Below are 19865 nucleotides of genomic sequence, written 5' to 3' on the forward strand. Positions count from 1 at the left end.
ATTTTCCTTAGCTATTTTTAGACAGTTATAGTTTTATATGAACTTTTAAGTTATCTCTCTAGTTCCAAAAAATCTCTTTCAGATTTTGATCGTGATTGCATTTACATCTATATTTATTTATTAATTTATTTATTGAAGTATATTATACATAAACATACATAAACAATAAGTGTAATAATAGTTGTGAACTTACAAAACAAACATATATAACACCGTACAGGACTCTCATAACTCACCCTGCCACCAATAAATTGCATTGTTGTTAAACCTTTTTAACTAATGATTATAGAGCATTGTCAAAATATTCCCCCAACCCACGCTATTATCCTATTATTATTATCTTTATATCATTTATATATGAACATAACATATATAAACAAGTGTACAGTAAAAGTTGTGAATTTACAAAACAAACATACATATCATCATACACGGGTCCCATACATCAACCCTCCACCAACCCCTTGCATTGTTGTGAGATGTTTGTTACAAATTATGAAAGAATATTATCGAAATCTTACTACTAATTATAATACTTCTCTTACTTTTGGTGTGTTTTTCCCCCAACCCATCCTATTATTATTTTTTAATACATTTTTTATGACAGAAGTTATAAACTTATAAAACAATCATGTGTATCTACAAAATTCCCAAATAACACCCCTCCATCAACACACCACACCACACTGTGGTATAATATTTGCTACATATAAGATAATATCATCTTATTGTTACCATGTCCATAGTGTACATTTGGCTCACATTTTCCAAACTGCCTCCTTATCAACTCAGGACGTCTTTGGCATAGATACAAGAATATATTATTACTGCTAACTACAGTCCATAGATCACTCCAGCTCTATTTTCCCTATACTTCTCCACATTCCCAACACCCTGCAGTAGTGATGTACATTTGCTCTAGCGCAAAAAGGACACTCTTGCACCTGTACCATCAACCACAATTCTCATCCACCTCTTGGTTTACTGTGCCATTCAAATAGTAGATTATTCTCTAGCATTCTGTCAATTGGCATTTACAAAGCTAGGCTACCATTTTCAGCCACATCCCCATTTATAAACTAGTTGTTACTCACTATGTGTTACATCCACTCTATACATTTCCATACTTTTACAGTAAAGCTAATTAAAACTTCTACATACATTTTTAAAATTTTTATTTTAGTATTTTTTAAAGACTTATTTTTTATTAATTTCTCTCCCCTTCCCCCCTCCAATCCCCGTTGTCCTCTTTGTCTATTTGCTGTGTCTTCTTTGTCCGCTTCTGTTGTTATCAGTGGCATGTGAATCTGTGTTCCTTTTTGTTACGTCATTTTGTTGTGTCAGCTCTCCGTGTGTGCGGCACCATTCCTGGGCAGGCTGCACTTTCTTTCCCGCTGGGTGGCTCTCTTTACAGGGTGCACTCCTTGCACGTGGGGCTCCTCTTCATGGGGGACATCCCTGTGTGGCACAGCACTCCTTGCGTGCATTAGCACTGCGCATGGGCCAGCTCCACACAGGTCAAGGAGGCCCAGGGTTTGAACCGTGGACCTCCCATGTGGTAGGCAGATGCCCTAACCACTGGGCCAGTTCCGCCGCCTAATATGATTTAAAGTCTGGAGATGAGGGTTTGCCTTTCCTTTTTATGATGTTTCTGGCTATTCAGGACCCCTTACCCTTCCAAATAAATTTGATAATTGTGTTTTCAATTTTTTTTAATGCTAGTGGAATTTTTATCAGGATTGCATTGAATCTGTATATTAATTCGAGTAGAATTGACATCTTAATTTAGTCTTCCAATCCGTGAGCATGGAATGTTCTTCCAGTTTTTTAGGCCTTTATTTATTTCTTTTAACATTGAGTTGCAGTTTTCTGAATACAAGTGCTTTACGTAGTTGTTAAGTTTATTCCTGACTATTTGAGTTTTATCTGTCATATTTTATTTTGACCACTCTTTTGACATTTTTAGTTACTTTTATTGATATAGTTTTCATTTCTAGACTCTCTTCCAGGCCTCTCTCTCCTGTCTTTCATTTTCAGGCTCTAGCAGACCCTTTAGAATTTCCTGATCAACTGGTCTCTTGCTTAGAAATTCTCTCGATTTCTGTTTATATGTGAATATTCTTATCTTGCCCTCATTTTTGAAAGACAGTCTCACTGGATATAAGATTCTTGGCTGAAAATTTTTCTCTTGTAGTATCTTAAATCTTCTTTCTTCCATGGTTTCTGGTGAGAAATCAGCACTTAATCTTATTGGGTATCCCTTATATGTTATGCATTGCTTTTCTCTTGCTGTTCTCAGAATTCTCTGTTGTTGGCATTTGACATTCTGATGAGTATGTGTCTTGGAGTTGGTCTATTTGGATTTTTCAGATGGGAGTACGTTGTGCTTCTTGCACATGGATATCTATGTCCTTCAATAAGGTTGGGAAATTTCTTACCATTATTTCTTTAAAAATTCCTTCTGCCTCTTTTCCCTTCTCTTCTCCTTCTGGGACACCCATGACACATATGTTTGCATACATGTTTGCTGTCATTTATTTCCCTGAGACTTTGTTCAATTTTTTCCATTCTTTTCTTCATCTGTTCTTTTGTATGACTTTCAGAGGTCATTTCTTCAGGCTCACCAATCCTTTCTTCTCCCTCCCCAAATCTGCTATTATATGATTCCCATGTTTTTTTAATTGCAACTTTTTCATTCCCATAAGATCTGCTATTTTTCTGTGTATGCTTTCACATTCTTCTTTGTGCTCCTCCAGTGTCTTTTAATATCCTTAATCTCTTTAGCCATCTCATTGAATTTATTAAGGAGATTTGTTTGAACATCTATGATGAGTTGTCCCAATTTCTTTATGTCATCTGGAGGCTTATCTTGTTTCTTTAACTGGGCCATAACTTCCTGTTTCTTGGTATGGATTATAATTTTTTGTTGGTGTCTTGGCATCTGGATGACTAGAGGATTTATTCTGGATGCAGCTTTTCTCTTTGGTTTAGGGCTTCCTGCCCTTTCTCCCCTGCTGGTTGTGCAGTAGGAGGCAAGGTTGTAATTGATGCTATAAGCTGTGGAGGCTCTAGCTGCCTTCATTGCACCAGGAACCAGTGAAGCTTCTCTCAACTTTCTCCTTTGCCAGGGGTAAGGACAGATTCAGAGCTCTGTGGAATAATCCAAGTCATGCAGGCCGAGACTGTAGTTGCCCACAGATACTGATGAAGCTTCATGCCCCTTTCTTCCCTGTGGGGCGGGAATGCAGCTGCAAGTGTAGGCAGCAGGTCCAAGATGACTGCTGTTGCCCCAGTAGACTTCCGATTTTCAGTCTGTGCCAGCCAAAGTTACCTGCAGTTACCTGGATAGGCTGGTGCAGGGCCCATCAGCCTCCTCCCTGCCAGAGGGGGGGCTGAAGACTAGTCTAGGGCTGCAGGCTGCTCTGGGTGAAAGAAACTGGTTCCTACCATCATTGTGATTTTTGATCAGCCTGGGCTTCCCCACAGGCTAGGGACAGGGTCAAAAAGGCAGCCACCAGACTTGGGCAGATTCGCACCCCATCTGTTCTCAGGATTATATCTTAGTCAGCCAAGCCTACCAAGCAGTAGCCGAAATTGGCAGCCAACCCTCTCCTCCTCCCCTGTTTTTGGGAAATGGAGCTTCCATTTCCAGCCACAGAATAGTTCCTGGGGCAGCTTGTGCTGCCAGAGTAGGACAATCACCGGCCTCCGTGGCTTGACCGGTAATTTCCGGGAGAGGCTGGCACAGGTCCCTGTAGCTTCCTCCCTGCTGGAGGTGGCACTGGGACCTAGGCTAGAGCTGCATCTGATCTGGATAGAAAGAAGCCGGTTCCCACCAGCGCTGTGATTTTTAGTCCGCCTGCTTCCCCTCATGCCAGGCATGGAGTTAAGATGGTGGCTCCAGGCCTCTTTCTCACTTGGACAGGCTCAAACTTAAACTCTTCTGAGGATTATACTGTAGCTTGCTGAATTTACTCATCAGTAGCTGAAGTTGATGCCCAACCGTCTCTTCCTCCCTTGTTTTTGGGAAGTGGAGCTTTCAATTCCAGCCGCAGAACAGCTCCTGAGGCGACATGTGCCTCCAGCGGAGGATGGGCACTGGCCTCTGTGGCGTGGAGTGCTCTACTTATGAGTCTTCCCTGCAGACGGGCAGTCTTCTCCTTCTATTCCTTCAAGGATGTTGCAGGATGCTCTTCTGGCCTCCTGGAGCCTCAAAACAGGTACTTCAGCCAGGGCCAGGTAGCTCTGGGTGTTAGTAAACTGCCCTGTAGCAGGAGCTGACTCTAGGAGCTCCTTATTCTGCCACCATCTTGCTGGTTGTCCTACATCTATATTTATTTTTAGAAGAATTGATCTTTTTATGATATGAATTCTGATAGCATCATTTTTTCAGGATCATGCCTATACTTCTAAAGTCCTTTAGTGAGGTAAAGGCAAACTTTAGAGCTTTGTAGACCAAAAGCAAAATTGGGTCCTGCTGCAATTATCCCATACGTTGAGTTGCATGATTTAGGTGAGAGGGTTAAACTGGTGGGGAGGAAGAATGAGAGGAAATATGAACCTGGGCTCTTTCTCTGCTTCTTATTTTGGCCAGCTCTAGACCTTGATCAGTCTCAAAACCTTGAGAATGTCATAAAACATTAGTCTGGGAAGCCCTGGGAAGTAACCAGGATTATTATAAAGGAGGACACCGTTTTTACCCATTCTGGGTGAATGATAACTGATAAAGGATTTCTGTGAAGATGTGTCAAGTTTAAACATTTTTATTTTATTTTAAGAGGTACCAGGGATTGAACCCGGGACCTGGTATTTGAGAAGCAGGTGCTCAACCACTAAGCTACACATGCTCCTAAGGTCAAACATTTAAAGGCTCATAAAAAACACTGTACTGGAACATTCCCATTTGTCCTTTTGGTATATACCACAGTTTTGAGAGAAGCAGAATTTTTTTAAAATTGGAAACAGGAAATGACCATTGAGTAAAGAGTCTGCTGTTTTCCCCCAAACCACAATTTAGATAAATATCCCCCATCATCTGCAGAACTAGACCAGAGAATCCTTGAAATCTGAGGGATAAGAGATATAATTTCTATATAGTGGTCAGTCTAGAAACATGCAACCCTTAGAGTAGGGGTCATAAACCCAAAACACAAGGCAGATGTGTGAGAAATGTTTCATTTCCACAAATATACTTTTTCTTATTTGCTTATTTTTCTTATTTGCCTTGAAATTCTCTCAATTGGCAATACATTTTCTTACTTTTGAGAGAAACACAAGTATATGAACTATTCCATGTTTAATGCAAGAGTGAGGTTAAAGGGCAACTCTCGCTTGGCCTCAGTGTCACATAGTGATAGGAGTAGGTGGGAACCGTGAGGAACTGTGCACAGGCCTCGTGTAAAGTGGATCTGCTTCTCCACCCTAGCTCACTATTGCCACAGAGACTGCAGACCCAATGTTTTTTGATCATCAACATTTTCAAGAGAAGCTTGGTAACCAGGTTTTTAGAATATCATTTCCTAATCTTGAAGTGTTGGCATCTAATTCAAAATTCTTCAAAATGTCCTGGGCTGAACAGGTGAAATAATTGGCCTTAGACCAATGTAGGGCCTGAGCTTATGGGAGTGGATAGGTGGCCAATGAAGACAGGGCCGATGAAGAGGTGGCAGAAGTTGCTTGAGAAAGGTATGTAGCATTCTCAGCTCTGCAGAGGAAACCAAGTAGACCTCAGGTGAAGTTCAATCAATGAAACAGAGACCTTTTTAATTAATGTCAGAGATAATGTTCCACTTAGCAACATAATGTGAAACACCAATATTCAAAACACAAAGAGAAAATAAAAGGGAGATCAAAATAGAATAGCAGTAGCAAAGGCGGAAACATTTTACATGAGAAACCAAATCTGAGTTTGAGCAGAGCCGTGCTTCTAGATGTAGTGTAACTGAAGGACAGCAGTGACTGGCCTTTAAGGACCACTGAGACTTGCAAGTTTGGGCTAGAACAAATCAGAATGCTGAGGAGTAAGGTCAAGTCTGAGGTTTTGGCCTCACATAACTGTAAACAGGATGGAATTATACTTAAGCACTGAACTACATCTCTGTAATAAATATGGTATAATTTTATGTGTTCTAGATATTAAAATTACTGATTTGTGCAATAAACATGTTGAGCAAGCCTGAAAACTGTTCATGCATCATATTGTTTGATTCTTCTCATTTAATTCCTTCGTATGTGCCTTCAAGAAGTTCACTTCGTATTGAAGTGAACAATATGGAGCCATGATCGATAGCTCCAGGCTGCCGACTGCAAATATGGTTTGGGACCAGAGGTTGTGTCCTCTGATCTCTGCCTCCAAGGTCAGAAAAAGGGGTAAGGTGGTTTGAGATACTGAACCCCCACCCAGTCTCACTCCTGGTCTCACCACTGCACAGATGCTGCTTCTAGCAAGATCACATGCCGCCCGCCTGGGGAAGTTCACTGCGTGCCTCTCGGCTTCTCCCCTCTTGACCTTTCAGCAGCAGCATCTGTCACCGCCGACCACTTCCTCCTTCCATCACGCGCGTGCCCTTGGCATCACACTCCGCTGCCTTCTCTCTTATCTCTGGGGGCTGCCTTTCCTTTCTCCTCCGCTGCTTCCTCCTCATCCACTGCGCACATGGGGGTTCGAGTTGCTTGAGCCCCTTCCCACGCCCTCTTGCCTTCTTACTCTTACTCTTCCTGGGCAATCGCATCTATCCATGGCTTCCGTTCCACACGTAGACTTCCTGGCTTTTCACTTCAGCTCAAATTCCAGTTGACTTGACACTCCAATTTGGTATCTCAGACTCCATGTTCCAAAAACAAGAGTTTCTTCCACCAAAACCCGTTCCTCCTTTCACTCCACCATCCATCCAGTTGTACAAACCTTTGTGTCATTCTTGACACCTCCCATTCTCGCATCCCTCACATCCAGTCTACCACTACATCCTGACTATGCTAACAACAAAATATATCTCAAATGGGTGACTTTTCCTCCATCTCCCTTGCCACTGCCCAGATCCAGGCCACCGTGATCTTCTCTCTACCCACAGGCTCTTTGCTGCTCTCCTCTCATCCATTTTTGTATATTCCAAACCAGTCAGACCCTGCAGCCAGAGTGAGCTTCCAAAATCCCAAGTCATATTGTATATTGCATCTTGCTAAAAAATTCTCCAGTGGCTCCCCATTGCTCTTTTTTAGCAAGTTTTTTTTATTGTCTTTTTTAAAAAGATATATAGATCACACAAAGTGTTACATTAAAAATTATAAGAGTTTATTCCCATTGCTCTTAGGATGAAGTCTAATCATCTAAGCATGACCCACAAGGGGCCTGTAGGCCCTGCCTTCTGTCACTGGACTCAGTTCCACGTGCTTGACCCTCAGGCCACACCTGTCTTCCAAGACTTTAAATGTCCTGCTATATAGGTTGAATTGCTTTTTTCCAAAAGATATTTTGATGTCCTAACCCCAATACCTGTAAATATGACCTTTTTTGGAAACAGGGTCTTTGCAGATGTTATTAGTTAACATGAGGTCATACTGGAGCAGGATGGACCGTAAATCCAATGACGTGTCCTTCTCAGGAAATATGCAGACACAGTGATACACTCACAGGGAAGACGGTCATGTGACAACAGAGGCAGAGATTGGAGTGATGCAGCTATAAGCCAAGGAATGTCAAGGATTGATGGTGTGATGGTTTGAAGCTATATGTACCTGAGGAAAGCATATATTTATTTTTTTTTCTTTTTTGTCTTTATTTTTTTAATGTTACATTAAAAAAATATGAAGTCCCCATATACCCCCTCCCCCTTACTCCACTCCTCCCATAACAACAAACTCCTCCATCATCATGGGACCTTCATTGCACTTGATGAATACATCTCTGAGTACCGCTGCACCACATGGTCAATGGTCCACATTATACACTCTCCCCCAGTCCACCCAGTGGGCCATGGGAGGACATACAGTGTCCAGTAACTGTCCCTGCAGTACCACCCAGGACAACTCCAAGTCCTGAAAATGCCCCCACATCACATCTCTTCTTCCCACTCCCTACCCTCAGCAGCTACCATGGCCATTTTCTCCACATCAATGCTACATTTTCTTCGATTACTAATCACAATAGTTCATGAATAGAATATCAGTAAGTCCACTCTAATCCATACTCTATTCCTCCATCCTGTGGACCCTGGAATGGTTATGTCCACTCCACATCTATATCAAGAGGGGGATTAGATTCCACATGGATGATAGATGCAATTCTTCTGCTTTCAGTTGTAGGCACTCTTGGCTCTCTGGTGTGGTGGTTGATCTTCTTCACCTCTGTGTTAGTTGATTGGGCTAGGTCCAATAAACCAGAGCATAGGAGTGAGAAAAGCATATATTTAAAGTTAATCCATTTCTATGGGTGTGGACTTGTTGTAAGTAGGATCTTTTGGTGAATAGGTCCTTAAGTTGTGACCCACCGTCATTCAGGGTGGGTCTTAATTTCTTCCTGGAGTCCTTTATAAGAGAATGAAATTCAGACAAAGAGAGAGGAAGCCATGGAGGCAAGAAGCTGAAATTAATGAAACCTGGAAGAAGAGAGACCAGCAGAAACCACCATGTGTCAGAGGAGTCTAGGACTGCCGGCAGCCGGTCTTCAGGAAGGAAGCATTGTCTTGATGATGCCTAGATTTGGACATTTTCATGGTTTCAAAACTGTAAGCACGAAAGCTAATAAATTCCCATAGTTAAAGCAACACATTTTATGGTATCTGCTTTTGGCAGCAAAGTAAACTAGAACAGCCGGCAACCACCAGAAGCTTGGATGAGATGAGAAATGATAAACTTAGAACCTCTTGAGGGAGCTTGGCCTGCAGAAACTGTGAGAAAATAAATTCCTCTTGTTTTAAACTACCCTGTTTGCGGTAATTAGTTGCAGAAGCTACGGGAAATTAAGACATGGCCTAAGTGCCCTCCTGCCTGCAGCCTTAGCATTAGCCAGTCCCTCTGCCTGGAAACCTGCCCTCCCTCCACGTCCCTGGTCCTGACTCACTCAGCTGAAGGTCACTTCCTTGGAGACAGTCTCTCTGAGGCAGGTTTTTCTTGTATAAGGAGGACTTAATGGCACATATTTGTTTAATGCCTGAGTCCTCGGTCTGATTCACCAGTGTGTCTCTAGTTCCTGGAACAGTGCCTGCTGCAGACTAGGTGTTCTATATCTATCTGTCTATCAATCATCCATCCATCCATCCATCCGTCCATCCACCCATCCATCCATCTCTATCATCTATTATCTCTCTCTCTCTCTTTTCTCCGCATTTGAGTGTAGTTTGTATACATCATACTCCTTGAACCCTTACTATTTCCATGTATATTTCTGTTTTTTTTTAAAGATTTATTTATTTTATTTATTTCTCTCCCCTTCTCCCCTCCACCCCAGTTGTCGGTTCTCTGTGACTATTTGCTGCGTGTTCTTTGTCCGCTTCTGTTGTTGTCAGCAGTACGGGAATCTGTGTTTCTTTTTGTTGCGTCATCTTGTTGTGTCAGCTCTCTGTGTGTGTGGCGCCATTCTTGGGCAGGCTGAACTTTTCTTTCACGCTGGGCAGCTCTCCTTATGGGGCACACTCCTTGCGTGTAGGGCTCCCCTATGCGGGGGACACCCCTGCATGGCACGGCACTCCTTGAGCACATCAGCACTGCACGTGGGCCAGCTCTGCACGGGTCAAGGAGGCCCAGGGTTTGAACCGCGGACCTCCTATGTGGTAGATGGATGCCTAACCACTGGGCCAAGTCCGCTTCCCTATATTTCCTAAGAACAAAGATATTCACTTACGTAACTATCTTAAGTACAGCTATCAAGTTCAAGAAATTTAACATTGATATATAGCTTACGGTCTATATTACAATTTTTTCAAAGGTCCCAATAATATCCTTTTGGTCCTATTATCCTCCATTATTAAATCTAGTCCAGGATCCAAGAGACAATAATTGTTATTGTGTCTTAAGTCTCCCATTTTCTTTAAATTGTAGAAAACATATATACAATATTAAATTTCCCATCTCAGTCATGCCCATACAATTTGGTGACTCACATTCACAATGTTGTGTTACCCTCACTACATCCATTATCAAAACTTTTCCATAACCCCAAACTGAAACTCTGTACCCATTATGCAGTAACTCTGTATTCATCCTTCCCTTATCCCTGGTAACCTGTAATCTACTTTCTCTCCTTATAAATTTGCATATTCTTGTTATTTCATGTAAGTGGAGTCATACATGAATTTGATGATTAGCTTTTACATTTCTGTGAAGAAGCCTGTGAAATTTTAATTGGGATTGTGTTAAATATGTGCATTGCTTTGGGCAGTATTGACATCTTAATGATATTTAGTCTTTCTATTCATTAGCATGGAATAAGTTCTCTAATTTCTTTCAGTAATCTTGTTGAATTTATATCCTTTAAATCCTTTGTTAAATTTTTTACTAGATATTTTGTCCTGTTAGTTGCTGTTGTGAATGGAATTGTTTTCTTGGTTTTCTTTTTAGATCATTCCTTGCTGGTGTATAAAAACACCGCTGATATTTTGTTCCTGTATATTGTTCCTGTATATTGTTCCTGTATGCAACCACTTTGCTGAATTCATTTATTAACTATAGTAGCTTTCTTGGATTTTCTATATATAGGATCATATCATTGGAAAATAGGGATAGTTTTAACTATTTTTTCAATTTGGATGCCTTTTATTTATTTTCCCTGCCTAATTGCTCTGGCTAGCATTCCAGTACAATGTTGACTAGCAATGGTGACAGTGGGTATCCTTGTCTTCTTCTGATATGAGAGGGCAGTTTTTCACTGTTGGTTATGATTCTGTAGATACTTGCTGAATCAATGAATGAAGCCAAGATAGGAACTGGCTTTATAAGAGAGTTATGCCAGACCAGATAGATATCTGCTGCTCTAGAGTGTTTTCCGATCACCAAGAATCTGAACACCTGAGAGAGAATTTAACATTTATTTTAAAATATTTATAATTTAATATTTTAACTGCCAGTTAGATTTAGTCATAGTCATCTATTTTTCTAAATTTAAATTACCCTGGAGAAAAGATTGGCAAGTAAGTTATATATTTGCAATATTATGAACACTATCCTATGGGAGCAGATAGGAGAGATGGCAGTTTAATGTGTATATGTTTGTGATAACTTCCTGTGTTGCTGTAGGCATTGTAAGTTGTCCTTGAATGAAGCAATTTAACAATATACATCACAGGCCTTAAATGTTTATTTCCTTTTTGAAGCTGGCCATGGTGTGGTAACAAGTATGCTCATACTCTTTGCAGAAGGGTAAATATGTAGAATCCTTTTGGAAAGAATATGACCATATCCATTTAGAGCCATAAAGTCCTGTTTCTGGGGTTCAGAAAGTGCCCAGCTAATTTTGGTTCATCCTCAGGTCTTACCTAATGGTCACTTCCTCAAGAATATCTTCCTTGGCCCACCCCCACCCTCAAACCAGGATCAGTTCCTCCTGCATTTCCTCGTGGATCCTTTAGCTTGCTTTTTGTAACATTTGACATATCTGTAGTTACTTGTTCAACATTGTCTGCCCTCCTGAATTCTAAGCGCCATAAGAGTAGGGGTAGTCGTGTGGAGCTGGCCCATGCGCAGTGCTGATGCGCGCAAGGAGTGCCGTGCCACGCAGGGGTGTCCCCCGCATAGGGGAGCCCCACGCGCAAGGAGTGCGCCCGTGAGGAGAGCCGCCCAGCGTGAAAAGAAAGTGCAGCCTGCCCAGGAATGGCGCCGCCCACACTTCCCCTGCCGCTGACGACAACAGAAGCGGACAAAGAAACAAGACGCAGCAAATAGACACAGAGAACAGACAACCAGGGGAGGGGGGGGGGAAATTAAATAAATAAATAAATCTTTAAAAAAAAAAAAAAAAGTAGGGGTAGTATTTGCTTTATTTGTCTTTATATCCTTAGGGCTAGCCCAGTGCCTTGTGCATATTAAGATAAATAATAATTGTTGAATAAAATGAATAAAGAAAATCATCTTAAATAAAAATAGACAACACAATATCAACAGTTAACCTTCATGGAGAACTTGATAAGTGCTTGTCCCTGTTGTACCTGCTTTTTATATACATAAAATTTTATTGAAGTATGTCATACATACATTCGTAGACATGAACAGCAAGTGTATAGTAAAAGTTGTGAACTTCCAAAGCAAACATGCAGGGAAACGAGTGTGGGATATGGGAGGCCCCAGGCCCTCCTGATGAAGGCAAGCTGGCCCCCACAACGGAGGCCAGACAGCTGGTGCAGCATGATGATGCAACAAAAAGAGAGATGCAGAGAAGAAACAGTGAGAAACGCAGCAAACCAGGGAGATGAGGTGGCTCAGGCAATTGAGTGCCCCTCTCCCACACCAGAGGTCCTGGGATTGGATCCCAGTGCCTCCTAAGGAGAAAGACAAGAAGAAAAGCAAGAGACATGGAAGAACACGCAGCAAACGGACACACAGAGCAGATGGCAAATGTTAACAAGGGGGAAAACAACGAGGGGGTGGGAAGAAATAATTAAATAAATAAAATCTTCAAAACAAACATACATATCATCATACAGGGCTCCCATACATCACCCACCACCAGCACCTTGCATTGTTGTGAAACATTTGTTACAAACCATGAACTGACTATAGCCCATATCTTACATTTGGTATATTTTTTCCCCAACCCACCAGATTATTAATACCCTGTATTAGTATTATATATTAATACCTTGTATTAGTATTATATATTTATTATTGTTCATGAGGGAATATTCTCATATGTGTTCTATTAACTACAGTTCTTTTCCCACCAGTAGATTCCCTGTGTTATACAGTCCCGTGTACATGCTTCTTGTGTAATTTTTATAGCAACTCTTGAGCTTCCTGTTCTTACTGATGGAAAACTGAGTCCTAGAGAAGTTAATCTTAAGTCATTTATCAAAACCTTATTTATAATAGCTGAAAATTGGAAATAACCTGAATGTAATGTGAATAGAATGTCATGCAGTTGTTAGAATCTAGGTTTTTGAAAGGTATATAGTATTGCAGATATCCCCTGCTTGGGATCCAAAGCTTTTAGTTCTTTTAGTTCGAGCCAGCTGTGTCAGGCTGGGGCAGGGGAGGCTGGACAGAGAAAGTGACATCTGGAAGATGGAGTGTTTCAGACAGGGAACATGGTGAACAAGTCTGAAATGAGAGGGCATATGAGCCTTCAAGGAAGTGAAAGAAATTCAGTGTGTCTGGGAGGAAGTTATAAGAATTGAGGCTGGAGAGGCAAGGAAAGGCAAAAGCCAGAAGACTTTTTTTATCCTGCAGCAGCAGTGCCCCGCAGTGATCACTGCAGATTTGGGCACAGCAAGTTGGAGGTGTCAGTCTTGGCATCCAGTGGACGTGGCGGGATTTCTTTCAGTAGAATGGATATATTTGTACTTTTGCCCAAAAAAGTTGGCTAGAAGGGAAGCAGACTTGGCCCAGTGGTTAGGGTGCCCGCCTACCACATGGGAGGTCCGCGGTTCAAACCCCAGGCCTCCTTGACTCGTGTGGAGCTGGCCCATGCGCAGTGCAGATGCGCGCAAGGAGTGCCCTGCCATGCAGGGGTGTCTGCTGCGTAGGGGAGCCCCACACACAAGGAGTGCGCCCTGAGAGCCGCCCAGTGCAAAACAAAGTGCAGCTTGCCCAGGAATGGAGCCGCATACACGGAGAGCTGACACAACAAGATGATGCAACAAAAAGAGACACAGATTCCCGTGCCGCTGACAACAACAGAATCGGACAAAGAACACAGAGCAAATGGACACAGAGAACAGACAACTGGGTGGGAGTGGGGGGGAGGGGAGAGAAATAAATTAAAAAATAAATCTTAAAAAAAAAAAGCTGGCTGGAGACATAAGTGAGGAGTAGATATGGAATGCAGAAACTAAAAATTCTAAGACTCAAGGTCTTGGCCTCAATATTACATCCTTGTAAACAGTGTGAAAATGACAGTAAAGCCTAAGGGCAGTGATTTCTCAAAGCCTGAAACAAAACCTCTGCTTTCCACCAGTTCTGTCATAAAGCTGCTATTTAGCTATTTCAGTTTGGTGTTTTACTTTATGTTTGAGACATCCCGGCCAATGCGATTCATTGGTTGAAGACAGTAGTTAGTTCTATCCCTATGTCTTGAAAATATTAGCTCATGCTAAAAGTTTTCAGGCATGGTAACAGCGAGGTTTTATAATGTGGTATGCCTCCCTTGTGAGGCCCAAATGTGACTAATGGGCTTTAGAAGATCTTGGGCTTTTATTCTTGTTTCATGGAATTCAATGTCTGAAGACAGAATTTTTCATTTCAAAGATACAGAGGGACTTTACAAAGAAAATGAGAAAACATCTCTAGCATCTCCCTTTCTGGCTGTCTCTCTTCTGACGACATCTCTGCTCCAATGTGCAGTCCAAGAACTTCAATTTTTCTCCTACCTTCTATCACAGAGTGCCTGCTTGTCTGTGATTAATCCCTCTGGCTACACATTAGAATCGCTTGGGGAGTTTCGGAAAAAACAAATGAACAAATGTCTGTCCCCGCCTGAGAACAATGCAGGATCTCTGGGAATGGGGCCTGAGCATCTGTATTTTTCAAAAGCTCCCCTGGTGATTCTAATAGAGTTGAGAACTGTATCAGTTACCTATTACTTTGTAACAAAACTCCCTCAAATGTAATAGCTTAAAACAACAACAAATTATTGCTCAGAAATCTAAGGGTTGGCTGGGTGTTTCTTCAGCTGGTCTTGCCTGGGCTCACTCATGCAGCCAAGTCTGGCTGGAGAGTTCGTTGGGGGCTGGACTCAACTTGTCTCTCCACATGGTCTTTCATTCTGAGCTTCTTCAGGGCATGAGGGTCTCCAGGCAGTGAGTGGTCTGAGAGAGCAAAAGAGGAAGTTGCAAAGCTTCCTAAGGCCTAGTATTGGAAGTCAAGTAGCATTACTGCTGCCTCATTCTATTGGTCAAAGCAAATCATAAGACCAACCTAGATTCAGGACTTGGAGAAACAGGCTCCACCTTTTGATGGGAGGAGTTGCAAAGTCACATTGCAAAGAAGGGAGTGAAGGAGTTGTAATAGCCATCTTTGTAGGCAATCCACCATGAGAAACACGGCTCCATGGCCAACTTCCTTTCACGTCTCACTTGAGACTGTCCATTAACTTACATCCCCTCTGTGTACCCTAAAAAGGAACTTGGGGGAAGCAGATATGGCTCAAGTGATAGGGCCTCTGCCTACCATATGAGAGGACCCAGGTTCGATCTCTGGGACCTCCTTGGTGAAAAAAAAGAAGAGAAAGTATGCCTTGCAGTGAACCAGAGCCCACATGGTGAGCTGAGTGTCCACATGGTGAGCTGAGTGCCCGCACTGTGAGCCGAGTGTCCACGTAAGTGCCCACGCAGCAAACCGAGTGCCTGCATGGTGAGCTGAGTGCCTGTGCAAGTGTCCATGTGGTGAGTCAGTGCTTGTGTGGTGAGCCAGTGCCCACATAGCAAGCTGAGTGCCTGTGCAGTGAGCCAAGTGCCCATGCAGTGAGCCAGTGCCAGTGCAAGCGAGTCACTCAGCAAGATAATGACGCATCAAAGGAGAAACAAAGGGGAGAGTCAAGGTGAAGCACAGTAGAGACCAGGAACTTAGGTGGTGCAATTGACAGGGAACCTCTCTCCATATCAGAAGTTCCCAGAACTGAATCCCAGTGAATCCTAGAGGAGAAAGATGAGAAGACAAAAAGAGAAATAGATACAGAAGATCACACAGATAAGGGACACAGACAGCAAAAACAGTAGGGTAGGGGAGAGGGAGGGGAAGAAAAAAATAAAAAGCTATCTTTGAAAAATAAAAGGGACTTGGGAAGATTCAGTTTCCTTCCTCTTCCTCATTCATATTCCTCATTCCTTTCAAAGAGAGCACCTTTTGCCCTAAAGGTTTATGTGCTCTGTACTGTTCAGATCTGGCAGTCTCTGTTTTTCCAAAAATTATTTTCAGTTGTCAAGTAATATTTTCATCTGAACTACTTTCTATGAATTAAAATACTACTCTTTCACTAAAACTTTCAACATGAGAAGACAATGTTGTTTCTTGATGGAAAAAAAGTCAATATTGAAAAGCAAAACGATTGTAAAATTTTTACAGAAAATTGACCTTGAAAATTAAATTACAGAAAATTTGATAGTGGCACTATCAAAGAATATCTGAAAAAAGAGGAAACAATGGACCAACTGTTAAAATTCTATAGCAATTGGCGGCGGACTTGGCCCAGTGGTTAGGGCATCTGTCTACCACATAAGAGGTCCGCGGTTCAACCCCGGGCCTCCTTGACCTGTGTGCAGCTGGCCCATGCACAGTTCTGATGCGCGCAAGGAGTGCCCTGCCACGCAGGGGTGTCCCCCACATAGGGGAGCCCCACGCGCAAGGAGTGTGCTCCGTAAGGAGAGCCGCCCAGGGCAAAAGAGAGCGCAGCCTGCCCAGGAATGGTGCGGCACACATGGAGAGCTGACACAACAAGATGATGCAACAAAAAAGAAACACAGATTCCCGTGCCGCTGACAACAGAGGTGGACAAAGAAGATGCAGCAAATAGACACGGAGAACAGACAACCGGGGCGGGGTGGGGTGGAGGGGAAGGGGAGAGAAATAAATAAATAAATCTTTAAAAAAGAATTCTACAGCAATAAATAAACACACATTAATGATAATCAATTAGATTGCTGGAACAAGAATGGATACCGGGAAGCGGACTTGGCCCAGTGGTTAGGGCATCCGTCTACCACATGGGAGGTCTGCAGTTCAAACCCAGGCCTCCTTGACCTGTGTGGAGCTGGCCCACGCACAGTGCTGATGCGCTCAAGGAGTGCCGTGCCATGCAGGGGTGTCCCCGCCTAGGGGAGCCCCATGCATCGGGAGTGCGCCCTGTAAGGAGAGCCGCCCAGCGCGACAGAAAGTGCAGCCTGCCCAAGAATGGCGCCGCACACACGGAGAGCTGACACAACAAGATGACGCAACAAAAAGAAACACAGATTCCTGTGCCGCTGACAACAGGAGTGGACAAAGAAGATGCAGCAAATAGACACAGAGAACAAACAACTGGGATGGGGGGTAATGGGAGAGAAATAAATAAGTAAATAAATCTTAAAAAAAAAAAAAAAAAAGAATGGATATCACAGAAAAGAAACTCAGGATTGATGTAATTTCCTGTGAATTGTTTCCTCCCTAAGCACAAGTTTCTTATTTCCTTTGCAGGAAAAAAGGCCAGCACCTGGTTATAGTGTTTCTGACAGGATCATATAAGGAAGGGGTCAAGAAGCTATATACAAGATTCATCTCTGTCAAAGCCAACATACATTCATCCATGCCCCTTTTCTCTTGACACATATCTTTGAACACGTCAGATCAGAGACCCTTCCTCATTTTCTCATTTAAAAATATTTTATCAGCCTATGATTTACTCATTCACCCAAAAATAATTATGGAATGTTTGTTGTGTCCAAGGCTCGGTGCTACAGATACAGCACATAATTTTTAGTAAATAAAGAGAACACATACCTTGACATCACGGTTCTTACATTTTCTTGAAGATGAGACATTAATTAATTGAACAATAATTACTAAGTAAGAATTGCGTTAAATTCTCTAAAAGGAAATTGCTACTAGAGTATTAACAGGGACACCAAACCAGTCTGGGGAGATCAGAGGAGATTCCTTAGGAAGGAGCATTTGACCGGAGTCTTCAAGGGTGAAGGGTATTAACTAAAAAATGCACCCTTCCTCTTTCATTCTCTTTTCTTTTCTAGACTTCTCGTATCTCTCTTTTCCTTTACCAACCATCAGGTTATAATCATTTTTCCCTTACAAGCTATGAACAAATTGCTTGTAAAGAGAGGTAAGATAATATTGTTTATAGCCTCCTTCAGTCCAGACAAATAGCTTTCTTTTTATTGGATCAAAATGAGAGAAAGCTGTTTCTCATAACTCGAATTTAGCACTTTGCTTTTTGTGTTTTCAGCAACTCAAGCATCCCAACCTGGTCAACCTCCTTGAAGTCTTCAGGAGGAAGCGAAAGCTTCACTTGGTGTTTGAGTACTGTGACCACACAGTTCTCCATGAATTGGACAAATACCAAAAGGGGTGAGTGATCAGTCCCTTAATTTCTGCAGGAGGAAATTTAAAGCTAAAACAAACCAAAACCCAAAAAAAAAACCACCATTATTTGTGAGGAAAAATTAGCAATGACTTTCTTTAAGATTAGCAAGGACATTCAGTGTTTGTACAACATGCTTTGCAAGCTGGGGTAGACAGCCAACAAATTACCAAACATGTTGGGGAAAGATAAATAATAATTTTCATGAAGAAAACAGCAGCAGCATTAGTAGGTTAAACTTGATTTCTTTAGTGCATTATCTCTGCATAGAGGCTATCTCAGTCTCTAAGAACAAAATGGAGGAATATTAGTTACTCCATGCCTGAGTAGGAAACCGTAATAATTTGGAGATTGAAAGAAAAAGTCCAAAGGCAATGGCTAATGGAAAGTTTAAGGCTAAAGCAAAGGTGATGTTTCATCTGAAGCAACGCGGATGTACAGTCTACTGTTTTGATCAGGACTTCTTTGGTTGTGAGTGACAAAAACCCAACAGAAGCAAGTATAGATGTAAAAGGAAGCTGTTGGTGGTTTTAAATGGGAAGGACAGGGATGAGTCTGGGGGCTCAGTTGATCTTACCATGTGTCTCTCTCTAGCATATGCAACACTTTCCTGTGCATTGGAAAAAGGCTGGGTGAGGAGAAAGAGCCTTTGAAAAAAAAAGGAATTCCTTTCCCTGGTTGAGGATAGTGTGTCTTACCATGTTTCTGTAGCATATGCAGTACTTTCCTGTGCACTGGAAAAAGACTCGGTGAGGAGAAAGAGTTTTTGAAGAAAAAAGAATTCCTGGTGGCAGACTTGGCCCAATGGTTGGGGCGTCCGTCTACCACATGGGAGGTCCGCGGTTCAAACCCCGGGCCTCCTTGACCCATGTGCAGCTGGCCCATGCACAGTGCTGATGCGCGTGGGGCGCAGGGGTGTCCCCGCGTGGGGTAGCCCCACGCGCAAGGAGTACGCCCCGTAGAGAGAGCCACCCAGTGCGAGCTTGAAAGAGGGTGCAGCCTGCCCAGGAATGGCGCCGCACGCGCAGAGGGCTGACACAATAGGATGACGCAACAAAGGGAGACATAGATTCCCCTGCCTCTGATAAGGATAGAAGCAGTCACAGAAGAACACAGCACTAAACAACTTAGATTGAATCTGTCTATTTGGAGCCCCACCCTCTCTTTCTGCTATAAATGAGCACAAGGACCATAAATACCCAGCTTTGAATTCTGTAAATGTTTATTGGGGTCTTAAAGTACTGTCTCCACCATGTCCACTGAGACATCTTCCTTCAGGAAGGTGAAGCAACCCCTCCTGGGTTCCCTCTCAGTTTCCTGTAGGGACGTTTTATCTGAGGATCCATCAGTGATACTCCTGGATTCAGCGAATTAATTAATGAAAAATCGACGGATAGGTGATAGATAAAAGAATTCACATTAGGTGTGTAACTGTGATTCTACTGAAAGGCAAGAACATAACCAACTTACTACCAGAGCAAATTTTTCTGCTTTAATGATGATGTATGTAAAGAAGCTTTGTGGTTTGCCTAGTTCTATGCATATTTATGTGAAAGGACCTGGAGGTTTGTATCAGCATCTCATATAAGTTTACAGGAAATTTTTGATGGATTAAATTCCATTTTAATCTGAGCTATAATTTTGAGTGACAGAC

General features: G+C 42.4%; 1 protein-coding gene across 2 annotated transcripts in view; it reads left to right on the plus strand.

Annotated features, from left to right (window-relative positions):
- Positions 1 to 19865, plus strand: part of CDKL1 (cyclin dependent kinase like 1) — a 93679-nt gene that overhangs the window by 26341 nt on the left and 47473 nt on the right. For both annotated transcript variants that reach the window (XM_071213937.1, XM_058293448.2), the window contains one exon: positions 18077 to 18198. In XM_071213937.1, the coding sequence (XP_071070038.1) occupies positions 18077 to 18198 (122 nt within the window). The remainder of the gene's footprint in view (positions 1 to 18076; positions 18199 to 19865) is intronic.

This window comes from Dasypus novemcinctus, chromosome 3 (genome assembly GCF_030445035.2).
Source record: "Dasypus novemcinctus isolate mDasNov1 chromosome 3, mDasNov1.1.hap2, whole genome shotgun sequence".
NCBI lineage: Eukaryota > Metazoa > Chordata > Mammalia > Cingulata > Dasypodidae > Dasypus > Dasypus novemcinctus.